General features: G+C 39.8%; 1 protein-coding gene across 2 annotated transcripts in view; it reads right to left on the minus strand.

Moving 5' to 3' along the window:
• Positions 1-2,467: 2,467 nt before the first annotated feature.
• UPF2 (UPF2 regulator of nonsense mediated mRNA decay) overlaps positions 2,468-23,877 on the minus strand; it is a 110,563-nt gene continuing 89,153 nt past the window's right edge. For both annotated transcript variants that reach the window (XM_042991039.1, XM_042991040.1), the window contains exons 19-22: positions 21,002-21,169; positions 12,012-12,153; positions 10,490-10,610; positions 2,468-3,762 (exon numbers count right to left, since the gene is read on the minus strand). In XM_042991039.1, coding sequence (XP_042846973.1) covers positions 3,753-3,762; positions 10,490-10,610; positions 12,012-12,153; positions 21,002-21,169 — 441 coding nt within the window. In that variant the 3' untranslated portion in view covers positions 2,468-3,752. The remainder of the gene's footprint in view (positions 3,763-10,489; positions 10,611-12,011; positions 12,154-21,001; positions 21,170-23,877) is intronic.

Consider the following 23,877-nt stretch of genomic DNA (forward strand, 5'->3'; position numbering starts at 1 on the left):
AACTGGCCCTCCCCCAGATAATTCCTAAGGCCCCTGCAAGACCACCCATGACTCTGTAAGACCTGCCCCTTGACCACAGCTCACTGGCCCAAGGTCGGATGCCTGTGCCAAACGGGGCCAGCAGTTCTGCTTACACAGACTTGGTTGCAGAGTACATCAGGTCATTTCTGTAGCTACAGATATGACTCAGGAGATGTCAGCAGCCAAGTTTACGATGAATGCTATGAAGTGAATCGGGCCCCCTCCCCCAAATTCATAGGTTGAAGCACCATCCCCGAGTGTGACTGTTATTTGGAGGGAGGCCTCTAAGGAGGTTACTAAGGTTAAATAAGGTCACAGGCTGGGGCCCTAATGTGATAGGAGTGGTGTAGTGGGTGTTCTTATGAGAGCACGACACGGGGGACGCGCAGAAGGCCACGTAAGGACACTGTGAGAAGGTGGCCTGCTACAAGCCAGGGAGACAGTCCTCGCCAGAACCTGACAGTGCTGGCACCTTGACCTTGGGCTTCCCACCCTCCACAGTGGTGGAGAATAAAGCCCAGGAGAAGAAAACATACATTTCACGTGAATTCTGACTGCATTTAGTTATGTCTAAATGCGGTAAACAGTACTCTTGTGCTGGTTTCAAACTCAGATCCTTACAGTCTCCTGTGAATTTAGGCAAATTCAAATTGGGTATCTTCCATTTGCAATTAAATGATACACTGGATAGCTGGAAGGTCATCCATTAAGGTAAAAAACTTTAAAACCGTTTTAGAAGGGAATGAAAGATGTTTTACCTCTGCCTTTTGTAAGAGACTGTGTGTTGTTTTTGGAACAATACGTCAGGTTTCCCATTATGACTATTATTAAGACATTATATACTATGATGGGGGTTATTAGGAAATCTGAGGTCTACCTCTCTTTGCTATTGGCCTCACCACTCTGGGTCCACTTCCTTCCTATAAAGACAGTTATTTCTGCTGATTACAGAAATTCTGATACCACCGATGACTGACCTTTCCACATTAAATGGTGTGACGTCACCGTACCTTTCAGGATGATTCACCATCTGCAGACTGTCCAGTACTGACATTCCACATATTTCAGGATTACTACCACCCCACTGGCTGTGGGTCTGCAACACGCTCGCTCATCTTTTGTGTTTCTGTGTCTTGCTTACGTGGTTGTTAGTTTTCTAGTCTTGTTCCTTTTCAACGCTTCAAGCTACTGCACACTACCTATGCCCCTTCCTTCTGTCTGGCCGTGGGGTTTACATGGCTCATGTTTGTAATGACTACAGGGAGAGCCAGAGCATGTAAGGTGTGGGCGACTCACAGGAAAGTATAGGGACTCACCTGGAAAGGACCTTTAGGCTGCCCAGAGCCTTTTTTGGCTCATGAGTACGCAAAAAGGAATCAAAGGATCGAAGTCTGACATCTGATTCATTAACATCTGTCTACCTTTGGTGGATCGTAGGAGGGAAAAGGCCCAAAAGGCTGACAAAGTTATGAGAATCAGAATGTTTCCCAAAATTCAGGAGGCTTTCCATTTATCTATCTATCTATCTATCTATCTATCTATCTATCTATCTAGCAAGCTTCTTGGTTAACACAGAACCTATTTTACATATCACTGATCTTTTGGTCACCACTAATCGACCTTTGTTGCAATCAAGTACCAATGCTGCACACCATCCCATCTGGCCCACTTTCTTTACGGTACCCAAAACCCATTACAACTACTAGTGACCTTAGTCGCACTAGATCAAAGATCGAAGGTGAATTATTGCAGCTGATTTTTGGATATTCTCTGCTTTGTGTATGATATACATTAGAATTACCCTTGGCTCCCTCTAATAATTTCAAACTTAGAAAGAATAGAAAAATAATAAAACTTGTAAGCCATTTTCCCCTGACACAGAATCACAGGTGATGGCATACAGAACAATGACAAAAATGGCAATGAGGGTTGGAAAAATGGGTTAACAGAATGGAGTTTTGAAACTTTTTTTTTTTTTTAATTAAAAGTTTATTTCTTTTCAAATTCTACTGACTCTCAGACTGTGGATTGCCTAAGGCAGCCTTGAAATGAACACCTGGAAAGAAACTGAAAACAATGGTTCTTGTGATTCCTTTCTGAGTTGCTCAGAGGCTCTGTCAATCCTACTGCACGCACACGGGTAAAATCATAAACGCTGCCTCACGCTGGGCCAGGCTGTGTCACCACCTTTTCCATCCTAACCAGCTTCAAGCCTATTCTAAAAATGCTTAATTCTACTCACAGGCTCCCTTTTGTACTGACCCGAAGGTGAGCTGACTCAGGCACCCGGGAAAACCATGCAAACACACGATGCTGCAGGGAGAGCAGCACCAGCGCGGCCTGGCCAAAGAAAGCGACTCTGAAACTGTTCCAGAAGGACGCGGAGGATCTACCCATTAATAAATCTTCAAAGCCCAAGCCAAATAAAGCGCGACCACGCCAAATCTAAATGACAACACTTTATTGCAGCATCGGCAAAGGTCAGATTTCTGAAGCTGGTGAAGATCGGGCAGCATTTCCATGTGAAATGTTACAACTTTACAAGTTTTGTTTCTTATTTAATTCTACATGCAGAAACTGAAACATGGTAAAAGAAAAAAATGCAAAATAGCTAGGAAAAAAAGATGTAATCAAGTTGTAGCATACAGATGTGCTCTTTAACTAAATTTACTATGCCTATCAGAAAGCAAACAAAAGACAACTATCCTAATAAATTAACAGATTGCCAGAAACAGACTAAGAACCCTCATTTCTATTTAGTGGGGGGAAAACAAAACAAAACAAAAACAACAAAACAAAACAAAAACAAACGCAAAATAAAAGCTCTACTGTTTCCATACTTTGTTTAGAGACAAAGGCTGTAAACCCATGAAGGTCAACAAAATCTTCTGATCCCCTTCTTGTTGTCCTTCGTCCATTTTCTGTGACATGCTGACCGGCACGCTGTCTGTTTTCAATGATACTTACAATGGGCTCAACTCTCCCTTCTTGGGCTGGTGTCAGACTCCCCTAAGCCATCTGAACTCATGCTCTTTGTATACTAAGTCTTCACATTTTTCTTTTACCCTAATAGGCAATTTTGTATTACTGACTCTGATGGATAAAACTGATTTTTCTCCCTCATCCCTTGTTCCTCTTGAAACAAATTCCTAAACAAAAGCCTTCCTGGTGGATTACCTGGTATTTGGATATCTTTCATCATTTTGTTGTCCTGCATGTAAGTTTTTACTAGAAGATTTTACTGCTTGCTCTATACTTTTCTACTGTAGTCCTGGAGCCCCCAAATGTATCTTCTTCCAACATGGGATGTTCAATTCAGAGACACTGTAACTCAAATCAAATTTAAAACTCAAGTTCATTTCCCCCATACCATTACCATCACAACCGTTTCTTCTCTGGCTCAGTCATCTCACTGACGCTCTTCTTGGTGTAACTGCTCAGTAGTCAAGTTAACCATCTCATTTCTTGACTGCTATTCTCAAGAGAAGATTAACCCTCACGTGATTTCCATTGCAAAAGGCCTTTCCGCCTTATCTGGAAGCGTTGGCTTGTTCCGGTGTTGGCAGAGGCTGCTGTTCCCGCCTCACGGCCCCAGCCCGTCCCAGGTTTAGATTCGCAACTCTCTAGACCGACATGCTGAGATGTGTCCACTGCTCTCATTCAATTGCTGGAGGACTCCACTATCCACAACATCAGATACAGGACCTAATGAAATGACACGTGCTGCTGGATCAACGTCTCCTGGAGGTACAAATAGGGCAACGTTAAAGAGAACTAGTACTGAGGGCAAACTTGCGGCAAGAAAAGGTGCCCTATACAGACCACCGTCTCCCAGGCAAATCAGTGCTTCTTAAACAGCACACAAGGGGTGCCTGGGTGGCTCAGTTGGTCGAGCGACAAACTCCTGATTTTGGTTCACGTATTAACTGCAGGTTGTGAGATCGAGCCTGGCGTCGGGCTCCTCGCTGAGCGTGGCGACTGCTTGGGATTCTCTCTCTGCCCCTCCCCCCTGCTCGTGCTCACACACTCTCTCTCTCAAAATAAATGCAACTTAAAAAAAAAAGCACACAAACTCCTACTGAACTGAAAAACAACAGGAACAGAGGGGCAGGCACTAAAAAGAGCAACGCTGATGGTGATCAGATAGGTGGTCTTGGAATGTTCCGGTAACTACTTTCTAAGGTGCTGAGTGTTTAGGGTTTGTACAATGGTTTGTACAATGTGTATAAAATCACATGTTGAAGTCTACTGCCAGTACCTCAGGATACGACCTTATTTGGAATGGTCAGTACAGAGGGAATTAGTAAAGATAAGGCCACACTCGAGTAGGACGGGCCCCCAATCCAGTGTGTGTCCTAAAGAGGGGGAAGTGGACACAGACACACGGACAGGGAGGACGCCGGGTGAAGACGGCAGGTGTTGGATCAACAAAGGAAAGCCAAGGGATGCCAAGACTGTGCCAAACCACCAGAAGCTAATGGAGGGCCCCGGAACAGACGGTCCCTCCCAGCCCTCAGGAGGAAGCAGCCCTGCAGACGCCTCCAGACTGAGACATCGTTCCATCATTACAGTCACCCAGCGGTGGTACTTCTTATGGCAGCACCAGCAAACACGCAGTTTGCTTCTCACAAGGCAAGTTACATTAGCGAGAACCTGATTTCAAAGAGTAAAATGCGAGTATGGAAAAGTGTTATCTTTGGCCGGACGTACCAAAAACGGGACTGAACTGAATGGAAGACCGTCAAGAACACAAGTATTCCCTGAGAAAGAAACGTCTCTTTCTTGAAGTCAAGACAAAGCCATGTTCTAAAATGGAGTGTTTTAAAGTTTATTTCTTTTGCACATGAAGGAGGAGCAGAGAGAGGGAATGGGGGAAGGGCAGAGAGAGAGAGAGGGAGGGAGAGAGAGAATCCCAAGTGGACTCCACCCTGTCAGTACAGAGCCTGACACAGGGCTAGAACCTACAAACCATGAGATCATGACCTGAGCCAAAATGAAGAGTGAGATGCCCAACCGACTGAGCCGCCCAGGCACCCCTAAAATGGAGTATTTTAAATAAATATAGGAAATGACAGGGGGAAAAATGTCCAGTCTTTGATAAGACAAATATATCCCTGTATATAGTGTAGAATATTATTTGACTGCTTTATAGGCAAAACAATAGTTTTGAGAGACTTAAAAAATGTAAGAGCTCAGAAAGTACCTAAAATATTCGCTTTGGATTATGTGCTTATTCTACAAGGGACCCTGCTTTACAACAAAAGTATCAATTACTTAACTTTATAATAAGGACATAAAGAAAATATCTAACAAAAAATGCGCATCTACTTATGACGGGTTTAAAGAAAAGTCTGATAGTATAAATAACACTTGGTACTCAGAGTGTGATCTGCATTCCAGCAGCTTTGACATCACCTGGGAGATGTTGTTAGAAACGAGTTAGAACCAGCAGCTTAGTAAGAGTCCGATGATTAAAATACGTATTTTGAAGTTTAAGAAGGGGTGCCTGGCTGGCTTAGTCAGAGGAGTGTGTAACTCCTGATCTTGGGGTCTTGAGTTCGAGCCCCACATGGGGTATAGAGGTTACCTAAGTAACTGAAATAAAAAATAAAAATAAAGTTTAAGGAGCACTGGTTTAATTCATATGAATTTTAGCATATCAACCATATCAGCACTAACACTTGCCAGAGATGTAAAGTTTCAGGTTTTTCAACACCAGCAGAGTGGAAAACAACCTTGTTCTACACTGGTTAATTGTTTTACTTAGAGTGCTATTGCCATTTTAACGTATTATAAGCAAAGGCCTGTACTTTATTAGGGCATCACTGCCCAGTGAGAACGGCCACTATTTTAATGTACAGCCTATTTTAAGGACCACCTTGTGATTAGAAAAATTTTAAATCATTATATTTCATGTCTGGGAACCTATCAAAATCCCTGGGTAAGGAACTTTAACTGCTTTAATAAACAGTTTCCAAATGAATTTCCCCTCATTTGCCATAGAACATGAACAGTGTTAGTAACTAATTTTTAAAATAAGCTGTAGCCAAGTTAAAAGTCAAATTGAAAACACTTTCTCAGACCTGACAAGTTTTCTCTTCCCTCCTCTGTTTAGGAACTCACCTCGCGGTATTTTCTCCCTAAGGGATCGGATGAACCACCGCTCTAGATACACATCTTTCCACTGTCTGGCCCGGCATTAAAATAGAAAAAAAATAAAGAGGTGCCAAACCACCAGGAAACTCCACCCCACCAGTTATGTTCTTTCAAATCACTACATTTCTTCACTTAAAACTTAAGTTTAAAAAAATGGCCAAGAACATTTGGTGCTCAAAAACTCATGTTTACGTGACTGCTTGTTCCTCTACCACGTTCACTCACACCTCTATTTCGAGAGCACTGGCTTTGAAAAGTACCTTAAAACTTTATAGAGAGCCATTTTTAAGAATGACGGACAAGTCAGCATTTTTTTGAGTTATTATTTTAAGAAGAGATTTAAGACAGGAAGAGATGGTAGCTCAAGAAATGGGACTTTCACAAAATCAGGAAATGAGGAAAAAAGAGCTTCTAGGGAACAGAGCTTAGGGAAAAAGTTTATTAAATGACCAAATACAGACCTTTAAAAGTCCCTTTGTCCACTTAACAAATATTAACTGAACATCTACCGTATGGCAGGCACAAGAGTGACAGAAGAGCCATAGTAGAAAACAAGATGCGGCTTCATTTCCGCCTCAGCTCTCAGTCTCAAAGGGGATAAAGAAAAGTTGGCAGGCGATTACACAGGATAAGGTCTGTAGAAATACAGCGAGCAAAGGCAGTATGTATGTACCAACCTACGTCAGATCTGAGAATATCAAGGTAAGACCTGAAGGAGGAACAGGAGATATCCAGAGGAAAGTGTGAAAAAGTTCCAAGCAAGGGAGGTGAAAAAAGAACCTCACCAGAAAGACAGAAAGGCCAGCTTGGTTGGGAGTAGAGGAAGGAAGAGAAAGCGATAAAGCCAATAAGGTAAGTACACCCTCACCATGCAGGGCCATGGTAACCAAGCTGAGGAGCTTGGACTTTATACGCTACAAGCCATGAGGAGCCACTGAGGATTTTAAGCACAAGAGTTCACCTCCTCAGACAACAGACTTCATTTTAGAAAGAACAATGTGGGGACAGCACAGAGAATGAACTGGAAGGGTTGACACTGGAGACTGAGAAGCAGATGTGGGAGCTGCGGGCAGCAATGCGATGAGAGGTGATGGCGGCTTGATCTCTGGTCTCAGCAGCAGAGACAGAATCAAACAGGCAAGGGTGAGAGCCATTCAGTAGTAGAATCAAAGTATTTGTCAATTAACTAGACATGGAAACTGAGGGAGTGAAGAGTCTAAACCAAAACCTACATTTCCAGTTTGGATAACTGGCTCAGCAGTGCCTCCACTCGATGAGCCAGAGAACAGAGGAGGAGAGTGGCATGGGGGCAAGGGACACACCTTCTAGACGGTTGTTTAGAAGACAGCTGGACATGCAATCAGAATCTAAACTGTGAGACCTGACCAGGAGCTCTGAAAGGGAACTGGGCCACAGGAGGGAAGGACGCCTCCTGTGGAGAGTGCACAAGAGTAGGACAGGAGGGCTTGGACGGACCCAGAGGGACAGAGCGTCTCCAGGCAGAGGCAAGCCCATAGAGGAGTCAGGAGACAGGAGGAGGAGTCAAGGAGGGAGGAGAAAGACCAGAAGACACGAGAGCCACAGAAGTCCAGGGAAGAGAGCATATGTCAAGATAAAGAGGGGCCACATGCTAAGCACTGCTGAGGCAGCCTGAAAGCGACAGAAGTGAAGCACAGGGTGGCAGCTGGGAGTGGGGGAGGACAGAAGACCGCAGTCAGCCACACCAGTGAGAGGGGAGGAAGAAAGAACAAACAGGGCCAATTCTTCCTAGTTTGGTTAACTAGGGGCTGGAGGGAGGGAAGGAAAAACAAAGAGTTAAAGAATATGAGGAAAAACAACTGAATAACTGGCAGCAAACGAAGAAAGGTACAGCTTTATGTTTATCTTTTAGCATATGTAAGTTCACACATCTGTTTTCCCATATTTTTCCCCCAACTGCTTAGGAAATGCCTGGGACTTAATAAACTCTCAATGGCTTTTTAAAATAAATGTATGACTTGGACAGAATTAACTCTTTCAAGTACCCATACTTAGTCTTCCCACTAGACTTGAGGGTAAAGACTTTATCTTTTCGTACTTTTTAATTTGCATTGTACAGGAGGACTGAACCCATGGCAGATGCTGAGGGGAGCAAATCATACCGGAAATACTCATTATGTACCAAATGTCATAGTTACTGATTCTATAAATCTACCCAAACATTTAAAAATTAGGAAAAGACACTGTACTTGCATTATGTGACTCAAGAAGGGATTAGGTTTTAACAGAAATAATGCTGTTCAGAGATGTTAAGCTGTAATATAAACAGGTGAAACTGACGGAAAACATCAAGATAAAATATTCCTCTTTTTAAAGTTCTTTTTTTGCTTTTTTAAAAGTTTATTTATTTTTGAGAGAGAGTGAGTATGGGTGGGAGAGGGGCAGAGAGAGAGGGGCAGAGAGAGAGGGGGAGAGGGAGAGGGAGAGGGAGAGAGAATCCCAAGTAGGCTTCATGTTGTCAGCACAGGCCCCAACACGGGCTCAACCCCATGACCTGTGAGATCATGACCTGAGCTGAAATCAAGAGTTGGACACTCAAACGACTGAGCCACCCAGGCGCCACTCAAGATAAAATATTCTTAATAGTTCTGTTCACCAATCATGAGACAAGAAGAGAAACGGGTATATCAAGAACACTGAAATATATTTAAAGGTATGTAAGAAAATATAAAAGCTGAAAACTAAAACTTGCATGGCCTCTTAAAATAGCTGGCTTCCACATTTTAGTACCAATAAAAGATTTTATTAAAAGACTTTAATGAAGCTTGGATAATAAAAATAACCTAGTATCTTATTATGCCTAATTAGATGGATTTGTACATCAGTTCTAACTTGGATTTCTAAAAACATTACACTCCATAGATGTTAAAAAAACAGACCCCTAAACTGTCATGAGAAACCAATGTTCTAACCAGCAATTTGATTAGAGCTGTCCAAGCATATAGTTCAAAGAAAAATGTGATGGGGCGCCTGGGTGGCTCAGTCGGTTAAGTGCCCGACTTTGGCTCAGGTCATGATCTTGCGGTTTGTGAGTTTGAGCCCCATGTCAGGCTCTGTACTGTCAGCTCAGAGCCTGGAGCCTGCATGGGATTCTGTGTCTCCTTCTCTCTCTGCCCCACCCTTACTTGTGCTCCGTTTCTCTCTGTCTCTCAAAAATAAATAAATGTAAAAAAAATTAAAAAAAAAAAGAGAAAAAGAAAAAGAAAAAAAAGAAAAAGAAAAAGAAAACGAAAAATGTTATTGGGAACAAACACAGATCAAGTAAAAGAGACCTGTGCCATTTCCCCAGCATTGCTCTACACAATAATGAACTCTTCTGCTCCCGCTCAGAGCACAATCCCTTCCACACCTAACCTGCCCGCCCCTAACAGCAAGGTGACGTCTTGGGGCTGATGTACGTCCTTAGCTAAACACTAATACCCCGAAGGAGATCAGTAAGAGCAGCAAAGTCAATGACACCTTTGATCATAACTCGACCACAAGACAGAAAACTGAGTTGATGGTATGGGTCTTTAGATCAGATCTCAGAAAAACTTTAAATAATTTTCTCCCTTAAAAGACGAGTAAGATCTTATTAGGAAACATCTATGTAAAATTCCTTCTAGAGTTTTAACTATTTCACTTTAAGCAACTCAAGTGTAAGAAAAACTAGCATGGTTGGAGGGCACACTTGCATGGCTAAGTTGGTTAAGCATCCAACTCAAATACCAGGCTCATGAGTTCAAGCTCTCCATTGCGCTCTGTGCTGAGCGCAGAGCCTACTTAAAAAAAAAAAAAAAAAAAAAGTAAAACTGGCATAGATCCCAGGAGGACATTTTACAATTAAAAACAAACAAACAAAATACCTCAAAACAAACTCAACCTAAAAGCTTGAAAGTCTAGGAAACAGGTTGAGTTTTTGTAAACATGGATTACTTAACACTGACCTGAGAAATTCTGACACAAAAGCCTGTGATTTCTCTCAAATTCATCTATAACTAGTCATCTCTATGAATGCAAAAGAGAAAATTTAAAAATCCAAAGAAGTCCACAAAGAGAGGGTGAAAGCCAAGATCACTGTGGCTGAAATTAAAAAAAAAGAAAAGAAAAAAGAAAAAAACCGTGTAATTATTCTAGAAATAGGTTTTTTTTTCTCAAATACTTACAACTCAAAGACTTTTCTATTTTGCTAGTAATCAGGCCTTTATCATTAGGCGTAATCCAGAACAATCTATTCATGTGGACATCATGAAAAACAAACAGCTACAGAAGAAAGAGAGACGGACTGTCCTACCTCCCACCAGTCTTAAAGATTAGATCCGCGTTAGGTGCTCCCTTTGGATGTTGGTAACGAGGCCGCCGCTCCCGATTGGTGTTTGCTGGGGCTGGGCGCTGGGCAAGAGACTGCAGCATTTCTGTAAGCAGGAGCAAAACAGAAAAGGTGGCTAACTCTGGTAAATGCACTCCCCTCCATGAAGCAAATAAAACCCTAGGGAGATCACGTTTACTAGTTGTTAGGTAGGGGAGTAAACAAAAAGAACCATTACACAGTCTACAATGATTAAGAAATTCTGAAAGAGCACATCAAGAGAGGAGACATGCTCTTTAATATCATTTAATATCCAATGTCCCCCATCCTGTCAATTTGGCCACCACATAAGTATCTTGCGAGGCTGTAAAACAGTATGAAAAGCAGTCTAGTTCAATAGCTACAAGCATATTGTCTGGAGCCAGACAAGACACTATTGGAACGAATCCCAGTTCTGCCACTTACTAGCCATGGGTCTTCCAGTTCAGTTTCCCTAAATGTCCCTAAATGTCAAATGGGGATGAGAATAAGCACTTATCTCCTAGAACTGTGGTACATAAGACAGTGTCCAGCTCACAGTTAAGCCCTTTACACTGAGTACTAGCTTACTTATTATTAAAAATGTGGGGTATCAACCAGAAGAGATTCTAGAAGACCGACTCAAGGATAGAAAACCAAATATTTATTTATGCAACAACCTCTTGCATAGAAAGTAGTGTGTCAGTACAGTGCTGTATCAACAGACATGTTATGACTCTAAAATTTAGGTGTCACAGAAATGCCAAGAGGCTGGTTTATGAAGTGTTCATGGACTCTGCACATAAGGTTCCAGTTAATTCAAGAGTGTTCGGTTTACCTGCGTAAAACTGGAATCTTAATTTTTTTTTTATGTTTATTTTATTTTTGAGAGAGAGACAGAATGCGAGTGGGTTAGGGACAGAGAGAGAAGGGAGACACAGAATCCGAAGCAGGCTCCAGGCTCCAAGCTGTCAGCACAGAGCCCAATGTGGGGCTCGAACTCACGAGCTGTGAGACCATGACCCGAGCCGAAGTTGGACACTCAACAGACTGAGCCACCAGACGCCCCAAAACTGGAATCTTAATTTGAGTATACTCTCAAATCTGAAGAAGCACGGGGCCCTTGAGACAGGACTCCCCAACAGACAAAATAAGATAATAACTATGTATTGATTTAATTTGCTCACAGATGACTGGCAACATGACCCAATTAAAAACTGATCCTCATCTCACCTGCAAACATAGCTCTAACAGTATGGGATCTAACTGAATAATGGAGTTAGCAAGGTATGATGAAAATTATATTGTTATTTTGCAAGTAAGTGAGAAAAATGAAGATAGGAAGGAATATAAAAAACAATCAACTTCTCAGGCTAAACATTTACAAAGATGACATGAAAAGGGGGAGATAAGAACTCTGATATTCTATATTTAAAAAGCCCAAGAGGCAAAAACATTTTCTACTTCTGTCCTATAAGTGACTGTATACCTTGATAATCTTCTTGTTCTTGCCGTTCATTGATATCTAGTGTGAGCTTTTTCATTCTCATCCTCTCTTCTTGTTCTGCCTGTTGCTGGTTCCAGTGATTTGCAGCAAGTTGGGAAGACATGGGTACATTAAGGATCTTAAACTGAGAAAAAATAACAAAAGAAATCACAAATGGCTTGAGAAAATCAAAAGAAGAAAACAAAGATTTCAAATAAGTCTAAATAAAGACAGTATCATCTAAGAACATAAACAGACAATAGTCTTAAACTACTAGAGACAAATCCACTAGGGATGGTTAGGAAATGGAAGACCATCAAGTTCAACCTCAAGAAAAGGAGAAGCCTCTCTTTTCCCGCACTATGTTTGGAGGCACACATCTAGCAACAGGGTATCAATTTCCATCATACAGACCCTATTATTTATGGGTCACTGTCAAAAAAGGCTTTTATATAGCAAGCTGTAACTTGCAGCCTTTTCATTTCTATCCTCTGGAACCAGTTCTGGCCTCCTGAACAATACAGAACAAATCTATTCCACCTTTAGTATTGACAGACCTTATTTCTAAAGATAGAATGCAATGTTAGAACAGAGGAAGAATTAAGCAACTGCCCTGTGAGACATATTTCTCTGTTATGAGAGAGAGTCCTTATCTGTGAAATGCTTTTGTTTTTAGCAGGATATCTCTGGTTTGGATTGTGCAAGGTAAACAAACTTAGATAGAAATCTATGAATTTAAGGACCATGGTTCCCTGGAAATAGATGAGTAAGCTATGTAACTATCTGAGTACAAGACAGAAACATTTCACAACCTGAATTCTCTCTGCTGTGTGTAACATGCACAACTCAGTTAAGAGACCTCCTCTAATACTTTGGATCAACAGCATGCCTCATGAGGAAAGAAAGGGCATAGGTAGCTGTGCTCAGGACCCCAGACCTCTCTCTGCTTGACCTATGCCCTTTTGATGCTTGCAACCTTGAAATTATTAGTAAAGCTTAACACTGTATAAAAATTCAGATTCATTTGAATCTGATTTGACAATCTGATTCTTTGTTATTATCTCAGATGTCTTCTTCTGGTATTCTCTTTTATATGACGCTCTTCAGTCAGTCAATACTCCTCTTAAAACATAATACCCAGAACACTACGTGCAGTTGGCCAGATACACTAAGGTGAAGAGTAGTTAAGTGTGGGTACAAAACATCTACAAACCCAACTAACTACATTTCATCTTTACCACAGTAGATAACTAAGTGTCTCATATAGCAAAATAAAAATATATTTAAGGTAGTCCATTTGGCAGGGTGCCTGGGTGGCTCAGTCGGTTTGGCTCAGGTCATGAGTTTGAGCCCCGCATCGGGCTCTCTGCTGTCAACATGGAGCCCACTTCAGACCCTCTGTCCACAGCCCCCCACAGCCCCTCCCCTGCCCGTGCTTTCTATCTCTCTCTCAAAAATATAAACATAAAAAAAAAAAATGGTAGTCCATTTGGCTACCAGCCTAGCAGACCTCACTTGTTCTTCCTGATGAGCTTAGTCTGACATAAGGTGCTGAGTGGTTGAGTACAGACTCCCTGCAACTATCCCGTTCTATTTTATGAGCTCAAAACCATCTTTTAAAGAAAAAAAAAAATACACATACACATACAATCAAGAAAACCTCACTGCAATCAAGGCAATGAACATGTCCATTACCTCCAAAGGCTCCTTTTGTCCCTCTGTAACCCATCTCTTTCTCTACCTCACCCCCAGGCAACTGCCAACTTGATTTCTGTCACTACTGAATAGCTTGTACTTTCTAAAAGTTTGCGTAAGTTGAATCATACAACACACATTTTGTCTAGGTTCTTTTACTTTCCGCAACAACTTTCAGATGCATTCATGCTGCTGCATGTATTAAGTTTGTTCCTTTTTATTGTAGAGCTGCATTTCCTTGTCTTGTACACCACAATTTGTTTATCCACTCACTTGTTGATAGCATTTGGGATTTCTATTTGGGGTTATTACAAATATATTTAACAAATGTTTGTGTAGACATATGTATGCATTTTTCTTAAATGTGAAATGCTAGGAAGGAAAAGCTGGGAATACCTGGTGTGTTTTACTTTTTAATTTTTTAAAAATTAACTCTACACCCAACATGGGGCACGAATTCATGACCCCGAGGATCAAGAGTTGCACACTCTGCCAACTGAGACAGCCAGGTACCCCGTGGTGTGTTTTACTTTTTAAGAAACTATAAAAATGTGTTCCAAAGTAGGTATGCCATTTTATATTCCACTAAAAGTGTATGAAAGTTCCGGTTGTGTCACACCCTTGCCAGCATTTGGTATGGTCAGTCGGTCGGTCTATCTATCCACCTATCTATCTCTTTTTAAGTTTATCCATTCTGGTGAGTATATATAGTGGTATTTTTCACCCCGGGTTTTAATTTTCATTTTCCTAACGACTAAAATCATCTGTTTTAAAATTCAATCTAGGATTATGCTGAAAGTTGACATCAAGTTTCCGGGATTATATAGTTTTCAGAATATACTTTTCCTTGCTCTTTGAAAAAGGAAATCATTTGCTCATTTATGAATCTTTTGACTACTGCCTCACTCTGAAAAACTTTCTAAATTTAACGACAACTGCTCTACAATTACATACAGAAGTTCTTTCAGTCCTCGAGTATGTAATTTATTTTTGCCTGAAGACTGGGACTCATTTAAAGTAGATAAGTTATCCCTTTGGACACTATCTGATTTTACCCAATTTTCAACTTACCCTTCCTGGTTGAAATCTTCCTTGCTCTCTCTCTCTTTTTTTTTTTTAATGTTTATTTTTGAGAGAGAGAGAGCGAGCAGTGGAGGGGCAGAGAGAGAGAATCTGAAGCAGACTCCACGGTGTCAGCTCAGAGCCTGATGTGGGGCTCAAACTCATAAACTGTGAGATCATGACCTGAGCCAAAATCAAGAGTCTGGTGCTTAACCAAATGAGCCACCCAGGTGCCCTGGAATCTTCCCACTTGATAAAAATGAAAGTGAACAGCTATTTTCCTCCCAAATCTCTCCACAAGCAGTGGGATTATCCTTTGTTCTTCTGGCCCTGAATGCAGCCTTTTAAAAACTACTTCCTCACGTCAACTACACACCAAAAGAAAAAAGAAAAAAAAAAAAAGGATCTCCATATCCTCTCAACCACATCTCCTTTAAAACCTGCAGGTTGTGGACTGTTAATTGCTAAATTCTACTGTCCATGGTTTCATCATGGTCCTGCTTTTCCCTTCATCCACAACTATGAATTCTGTGCTATCTTTTTTTCTGCCTCTTCCCCAAACTTCCTTTCAGTTCCACATTACGGTCAGTGCTTTCATGAAATAAGCACTTGCCAGGCAATGCTGCAGAGAACACGGATTTCTGTAGTCGGACAGATGGGGTTCACAGCTCTTTCTCTCAACTATACAAGGAGGATTTCCACACTACCTTTGAGGTAGTACTACCTCTGAGTGTGCAGTACAGGGCCCGGCACACACCAGGTTCTCCATAAATAATACCTGTTAATAATGCGCCAAAATAACAAAGTTCAGAACAGTTGCCCTCATTACTTACTGGACATTCTGAAACTAAAATCGCAGCAAAATAAAACCACAAGTTCAATTAAAAAAATCACCTTCTTAGCAGAATGAGACTGACAACCACCAAGTAGAAAGTGAAACCCGTGAATGCTTCTGCACACTATCCTTGGGCCTGTGCAGTAGTCTGCACCAGGAATGTCTCTATCAGATGGGACTTGCCCCAACTGTCTCTTACGTCCACTAACAAAAACAACAGAAACAAAGTGAAAATAAAATGGCCATCGTTCCCTCCAATAAACCTTTTAATTTATGTTTTACAACTCAGGAAGGTACACAAAAAGTAATTTAATGAAAAAGTTCAGCTCCAAGTGAATTTTCTGCCAGACTCTTAACATGTATCTAATGTGAAACAAAAACTTCATAATATATGTACTCTTCCTAATAAGCAGCATAATTACTAAGATGTCACAGTAATTCATAACGAAATTTTTCATTTTCAGGACTATTCATGAGGAAAGCATCCTGTTGCACCCGCATTTCCAAATCCACTGCTAAAAGGACTAATGGTAGAGAAAAGCTGAACTAAAACAGACTCTGTACACAGAAGTACGCCAAATTACTAGGACAGCAGAGACAGAGATGTCAAATTCTACAAAGACCACAACTATGAGAACAATCTCCAAAACGATGGTTTGACACAATTTTCCAATCTTCCCTCAACACAACAACTGTGAAATCTGGTTAGTAAATAGACATCAGAGGGACAAATACTCTAAATAAAATTTAACCCATCAGTATAAATCAATAAAGACACAGCTACATAAATTAACACATAATTTTAAAGAACAATTTTAAAGAACATATCAAAGAACAATGTTGGAGAAACATAGTAGGAATTCAATATATTTTAGCTGTTATTACCATAATTACTTTATTATCTTTATTAAAGTAAAGAATATGGGCAATGTTGAGTACTATCTCAGTGAAATGCAAAATACCTATTAGGCTTCAAGAATCACAGCTAAATTTTAAGTCATTCGGTTCCTAGTGTCAAATAAGATGCCTTATTTGAGATGGTAAGGGTAAAGAGAGGCAACAAATCTGAGTCTCTCAAGATAAGTTACAGATTCCAAATATTACAATGCTCTTACTTATTCAGCTGGCTGGTTTTTCCTCAGGGCCTTTACAAACTGGTCTGTAAATGTGTATAAACACATGCAAACGTAGAAAGAGTGACATATTACTGTTTTAGAAAACACTAAAGGCAAAGCATGCAGACACTTTCTTGATCACTATGAAACCACAAGCTGCAATTCTAAGATGCTTCGATCTGTCACTACATTAACATTCAGAGAGAAAACAGGGTGGCCATTTTTTCCCCTTACTGGGTTCCTAATAATAACATTTGAATTGTCCTTCATAATTCAGTAACGACGAGATTAATGGTGATGGTATTTACCACACTAATGAAACAACATAAAACATCGTATAAGAAATTTCATAATGATTTGATGAAAAATGTGAAAAACATAGGTTTCTATTCATTTATAAGACTAACTGGCCTGAGACAAAAGTGTTCCAAGTATTACGTACTTAAAAAGAAGACCAAAGAGACAGTATTAAATACAGAGAGCACAAGAGGCCAATTTTCTGATGCCACTTCACCAGTGCCTTTCCCGTAAAGCTTTTAAAACATTTTTAAAAAAGAGTCACTACTTTATGGCAAATTAAATGACAAAAAGACTAAAGTCACTCGAATGAGATTTCTTGGAATATAAAAATAGAATGAAGGTGATTTACTTTGTATCTTAAAGCTACTTCATAATTGTAGCTGAAACTGAAATACACACACGCATATATACACACATAATCCCGAGTTACTTTAAGTATCAATTGATAAACAATATATAAAATAAATGATGACTCCTTATAGATATTAAAATACTGGAAAGAAATGGGTTGTTTACAAGTATTAAGCTATAACATAATGTATACTTGTTTAAAGCAATCAAAAAAAGCTCTTTAAAACATAATACAATGCTCCTATTACATTAAAACTTGTTTTAATGATCAAAATATTTTATTTCAATTCATTACTCTATTTCATAAATATTTAAATCTAGAAAGAAAGAAATTATGAATAGCATTATCCTCTTTGTTTTTAACTACTCATTTAATTGGTGCAAGTTTTTATTTTCCTAATGACTACAGAAGAAAGTTATTTCTGAGCACAAATCTGGTACACAAAGAGATCTTTGACTTAGAAATTAAAGATTCCTATAAGGCAAAACATTTCACATTTCTAGAAAAACCGTTGCACCAGAAGGGCTAACACCCAAAAGTTAAATAAAGAAATAAAAATCAGAACAAAATAACTTTCTTTTTCAGACCACAAAATACCAGTGATGTTTCTTCAAATAATGTTCCTGAAACTGAACATTTTCCAAAATTCCAAATAAAGTTTATGAGTTGAAAATTTACTTCAAAACCAAGTACTCTGAGCTCTCATTTCATGCTTGCTAATATTTTTTAATAAAGTTCAATAAAAACGTTTCCTTAAAAATTAAACAGACTTTCACATTTTAAGAAATAAGAACTTCCACTCTTCATTTTGTATAGTTATTTGGGTTCTACAGTATATAATTTATCTACTTTAAAGCAAAAATATTCCTTCTACAAAATAAACACATAGTCTTACTTTGCTTGATAGAATTCAGGACTGCTGAAATGAATTTATTTTTCAAAGCTCAGGAGTTTCTTAGGTAGGCTGTGGTTTAATTTATGCCTACATGTTCTAAAAAGGTCAAATGGGGTATACGAGTTGACAAAGTTAAAATGAATTTTCACATGTGCCTCACAAAAAGGAGGGACAAACGAAGAAAACAAATTATTTCCTTTGTGTGATTTGATCTTCACAGAAAGATATTCCTAAGCCCCCTTTCAGATAAGAAAAAGTGTTTGAGAAGTATGCCAGCAATACAAATGTCCAGCAGCGCTACAGAAATGGTAACCAAGGGACAGCTACCTGAGGTTGTCAGGTACGGCCCTTCACAATGAAAAACCCCTCTCTTTCATGCCAAGAACATTTGGTGATGGGGTCAGGGAGGGGCTGAGAGCTTTTAAAGAAAAGAGAGAATGAAGCAGATCTAAAAGGTAATGACTGAAACAGAAAAGCGAAGCTCAGAGAGCAATGCAGTCCCTAGAAAAGAAAAGCAGAAACTCTGGGCTTGGAGAATCCTAGGAACCATGATGAACTCGCGGTTTTGCAAAGCTCAGTTTAGGGTCTGGATCAAACCCTCCTCCCACCCCGCCCTTATTTTTCTAGGGACTCAGTGGAGGATCGGGACTGAGGACATGCCAGAGCTCACCCCTGGCCTGAGGGTGGGTGAGGGCAGAGCTCTCCTGAGAACTAACCCCAGAGGCCGCAATGGAGGAAAGGCTACGGCTGGAAAGGAATCATGAAGGCAATGTCTGAAGACACAGCAGTGCTCTGAGCCTGAGCCAAGGTTAACTTCACATACAACACGATGGAAAGTCTTTTCTGGTCCTCCCTTCCAGGATTCTAATTGGTGTACAGTTTTTATATCTCAAGATTTACTTGCAGTATAACAAAATAATGTACCCCGCACAACTCTGATCCTCTGAGCATGTAAGAAATTACCTGACAAAAGCAAAGATAAAAATTAATTTGGGCATCATCTCGTGGAGGCTGTGTTGCCGGAGGGAACAGACTATCCCGTCCATCACAGACGGCATCTCATTAGAGGACCTGCTGATCGTCCCAGAACAGCAGGCTCCGCACCTCCCATTCCAATCTCTCTCTAGCCTCTTTTTTATTTTATTTTCCTTCCGAGCATTCCCCCCAACCTGACATTACGTATTTCTTCACTGTTTGCCTCCCAGCACCAGAATGAAAGCTCCCAAGAGAGAAGGAACTCTAGTGACAGTTGTACTTTCTGCACCCGGGGCAGTGCCTGGTACACAGCAAGTGAACAACAATTACCTGTTATGTGACTGTGTGAATGAATATGGAAGCCAGGCATTCAACTCGTCTCTAAGTTGTGGTGGCTGCCATATTTCGTAGAATCTGACGGTCCATTAATTGTAAGATACACCATTATATCACACATCACTAAAACAGAAAAAAATGCTGCCAGTTATAAACGCTAAGAGGCAGCTTGATTTCAGAAATGTTGAAATGTGAAAAAACTCTTAGAGAATTAGTAATATGTGATATATCCTAGAGTTGAGTCTGAGAGTTGGGCTTTATTTTCTTCATAGTATTTTTCACTCCTTACAAATACATTTGTCAACCTTAGCAAGATGTGAGCTCACAAGGGCAGGGACTTTTATTTATCACCATAGCCTCAGCACCTAGAACAGTATTTGGCACATACGAGATGCTCAATAATATTTGATGAATGAATGTATGAACCAAAGTATGAATCCCTAAACTAACAGCTTAGTGGTCAGGGAAATGATTTTGAGGGCCATCTGTAAGACATGGGAAACAAGGAGGAAGCAGTATAAGGAGAATGGAGAAGGATTAGGGGTCAAAAACAATGATTTTCAAGAAAAATCTTAACCACGGAACATTTTCTTGAGATGTATCTGTCATCACCCTCCTTTCCTTTCCCACCCTGAGTTTACTTATGAAACCTTCCTCCTGAAAGTCAAGGGATTTATATATTCTAACAAATACATATGAATTCAAAATTTAAATGTCCTTTCCTTTTAAAGAATAAATAAAAAGAAAGAAAGAAATAAAAAATATCCATTCAATGGAGTGCCTGGTGGCTCAGTCAGTTAAATGTCTGGCTTCAGCTCGGGTCATGACCTCGCGGTTCATGAGTTTGAGCCCTGCATCAGGCTCTGTGCTAACAGCTCAGAGCCTGGATCCTGCTTCAGATTCTGTGTCTCCCTCTCTCTCTGCCCCACCCGTTTGCGCTCAGTCTCTCTCTGTCTCTCAAAAATGAATAAACGTTAACAAAAAAATTTTAGAAAAAAAATACATTCAAAAGAAGTCAGCTGTGTCTTCTATACATAATAAAAAATAAAATTACTTCTACACTGAATACTTTATTTATTTTTAATCTTTATTTGTGTGTGTGTGAGAGAGAGAGAGAGAGAGAGAGAGAGAGAGAGTGAGTGCGAGCAGGGGAGGAACAGAGAAGGAGACAGAATCTGAAGTGGCTCCAGGCTCCAAACTGTGGCACAGAGCCCAACGCAGGGCTTGAACTCATGAATCGTGAGATCATGACCTGAGATGAAGTTGGATGCTTAACCAACTGAGCCACCCAGGCGCCCCTACCACTGAATACTTTACATGTTTCCAACTCTTCTCCTCTTATAGGCAAAACATAACTTACAACCTATAAAACAAAGTTATTGCTTACACTTGATAAGTAACAATCACCTGTGGTGGCCAGTTTCTTACCTGTTGTTTATTGCCTTTTCTTGTTAACATGACAAAGGGCATAGTGTCTGCAGACTCCGCCTCTCCCTCCCCACCACCGAGTGGTGGCCCTTTCCTCAGCTGGCTTTTGAGATGCAAAGGAATAGCAACATCAAGTTGGTGCACTTTAACAGATTCGCCACTTCGTTGCTTAAAGATAGAAATGAAAAAATATAAATACTCCAACGTACACAGGGATATATGTAAACATAAACTGAACAATTCATTCAGTGCCATTATTTCTTAAAACACAATCATCATTAGAGCCAAAGTAACCTGACGGGCAGCTGAGACAGAGGCGCCCCCTCCTCTGCCCCCACCTCTTACGTATGGCTGGGAAGACCTGTGCAAGTCCCCAGTGACTGGCTCTGTTTACCGGTGCAGCTCAAACACACAATGCTGTAGGTTCTCCTGACTCCGCATGCTCCTGAAGTGCATACCCGCACCACATATCTTCCTTCGTACTTCTCATGTGTCACAAGTGTCTGCTTCTCTGTGACAATCCTCCACCAGACTGGTGGGGTTCGGCACTGAATACCCTTTCCCTGGTGTTTTAAATACCCTAGTGGTGTTTTAAATACTGCAGGTGCTCAATTAATATTTAGGAATGAATGGAATCTATTACTGTTCAGATTAACTTTGTTTGTTAATATCAAGTTTTCAAGATTGACACTGGATTTATTAATCAATTATTTAAACAAACCTTCAGTGAAGACTTGTGCGTTGGGCTTATTACTTGAGATACTAATACTAAAAAGACAGTCTCTATCCTCAAAGAGCTCAAAAACTGTTAATTAGGATAGAGAAATAAATTAATCACAATTCATCCAAGTCATGTATAACCTGTGTTGGGGTGAAGTGACTATATAGGCCTGGCTAGGAGTGGGTGGATGCTGAAACTTCACAAAAGACTAAACAAAACTGGGACGTCTGAGAATATCTTTAAGGCTTCATAAGACTTCTTGTAAGCAGATGGCAGCAGAGCAGTCTGGGGGATACAGAGGGAGTTTACGAAGGGGAGGACAGGTCCAAAAGCAAGGACATGAAACAGCATGGTGCATTTTGGAAACTGCACGTAATTTTCTGTATTTGCTGAATGGAGCACAAATGAGGAAAGAGCTGAATGTAATTCTTCAAATCTAAGCAGGTAATGCTAACAGGCCACGAAGGTTTTGAAAATGCTTTACCACAATTTAAATGGCCTTTGATATAGGCTCCATATTTGCAAGAGACCTAAATCAAATAAAATGGTAATAAAGGGGTAAGGTCTTATTGTTTATAAGTTCCAATTTGTAGAATTTGCTTGACGCTCTCCCAGATTCATAAGATTTACAAAGACTTTTTTACTTAAAATTTCAAAGGATCATGTTAGATCAATCTTTATTTGTAAATTAACTTTTTTTCTGATTATAAAATGAACATATTCTCTTTGTAAATTATTTAAATACAAAAATGCATCAGCCAGTGTCTCCATACCAACCCCTCCCTCACCACGCTTCAAGGAACAACAACCAGTATCAATGGGGCGTGTTCTCCACATTTTTCTTGAAAATATTAGTAACACACATGTACACACAAGCTCCATCTATGCATACTGTTCTTCACTATATACGTTTTTCTTCTTTTTGATTCTATATAATGGGCATCTTTGTGTTGAGTATATACAGAGCTAATTATATGGATATTCTCTTATTTATATAATTGGTTCTCTACTAAACCTATTTCCCCATTACAGTATGACATCTTTATATATTTAACTTCATATACTTGGGTGAAAATTAGTTAAGGGTGGACTTTTAGATCAAAAGCCATGCCTATTTGCTAGGTTTACTAAGTTTCTCTCTAAAAAAGATGGACTGATTTACATATTCCAAATACAGATATTTACCCATACTTAACCACAATGGGTAGTATCACTTTTCGCATCTTAGTATCTGATGATCTGATAAAAAGGTTCTTCTTAATCTGCTTATCTTTTGATTATCAGTGAGCTCTAGCATGACTTTATTGTTTCAATCAACAACAAAAAAAACCCTGGGTCATTCATTTGTCCTCACCGGTGTGGGACCTGCTGATATAATACAGCCGTTACCCTGCATTATACAGTCTGTTTCTGGTCTGGCATTTCTCATGGCATTCTGGGCTAGAAAGCAATAGGGCAAGATGGCTGAAAACAGACTACGCCACTACTACTCTTGTGGCCTTACTGTGGCTTTAACTGAAATGTAGCAATACTAATAGTGTCTGACAGCACTGTATGAAGAAGGTGAAGTCTTAATGCAATAATCAACAGTCTCCACAATTATTAAGATTTCTGATAAGTTTGCAGTTAATTCCGGTGTGGATATAAAATAGAAATCCAGCTTTATTTTTACTGACAATCCATTGAATAATACATTTTCCCTCAATTGACTTGCAGTGTTGTCTTTGCCATATTATTAAATTGTCATGTTTTAGGTCGATTTTGGACTTTCCTATTTCATTAATCCATTTATTCTTGTGCCAATCTATTACTGTGTGTTTAAAATGTTTTATTGTCTTACTGAGTATCTTACCTGCCAGCTTCCAGAAGTTTCCTAGCTATTTTGTTTATTCATAATTATTCTATATCACTGGGAAGATGGAGCTTTTTATAAAATCCAGTGTATTAATGTCAAGAATACATTAAACAAAATTTCTTTAAACATCAAATAACCAATATTCCTCTAAATATTTATAGACAAGTTATTCAAATTTTAAATCAAGCTTAATAATTTAGTGTATTAAATTTCCCCAAATACTGATCTTTGGCCAAGTTTGAATTGTAAACAAACTATAAGTAAAAGGTCTTAGCAACAGAGATAGGACTTCAGAGAAAA

Source organism: Panthera tigris, chromosome B4 (assembly GCF_018350195.1).
Source record: "Panthera tigris isolate Pti1 chromosome B4, P.tigris_Pti1_mat1.1, whole genome shotgun sequence".
Classification (NCBI taxonomy): Eukaryota; Metazoa; Chordata; class Mammalia; order Carnivora; family Felidae; genus Panthera; species Panthera tigris.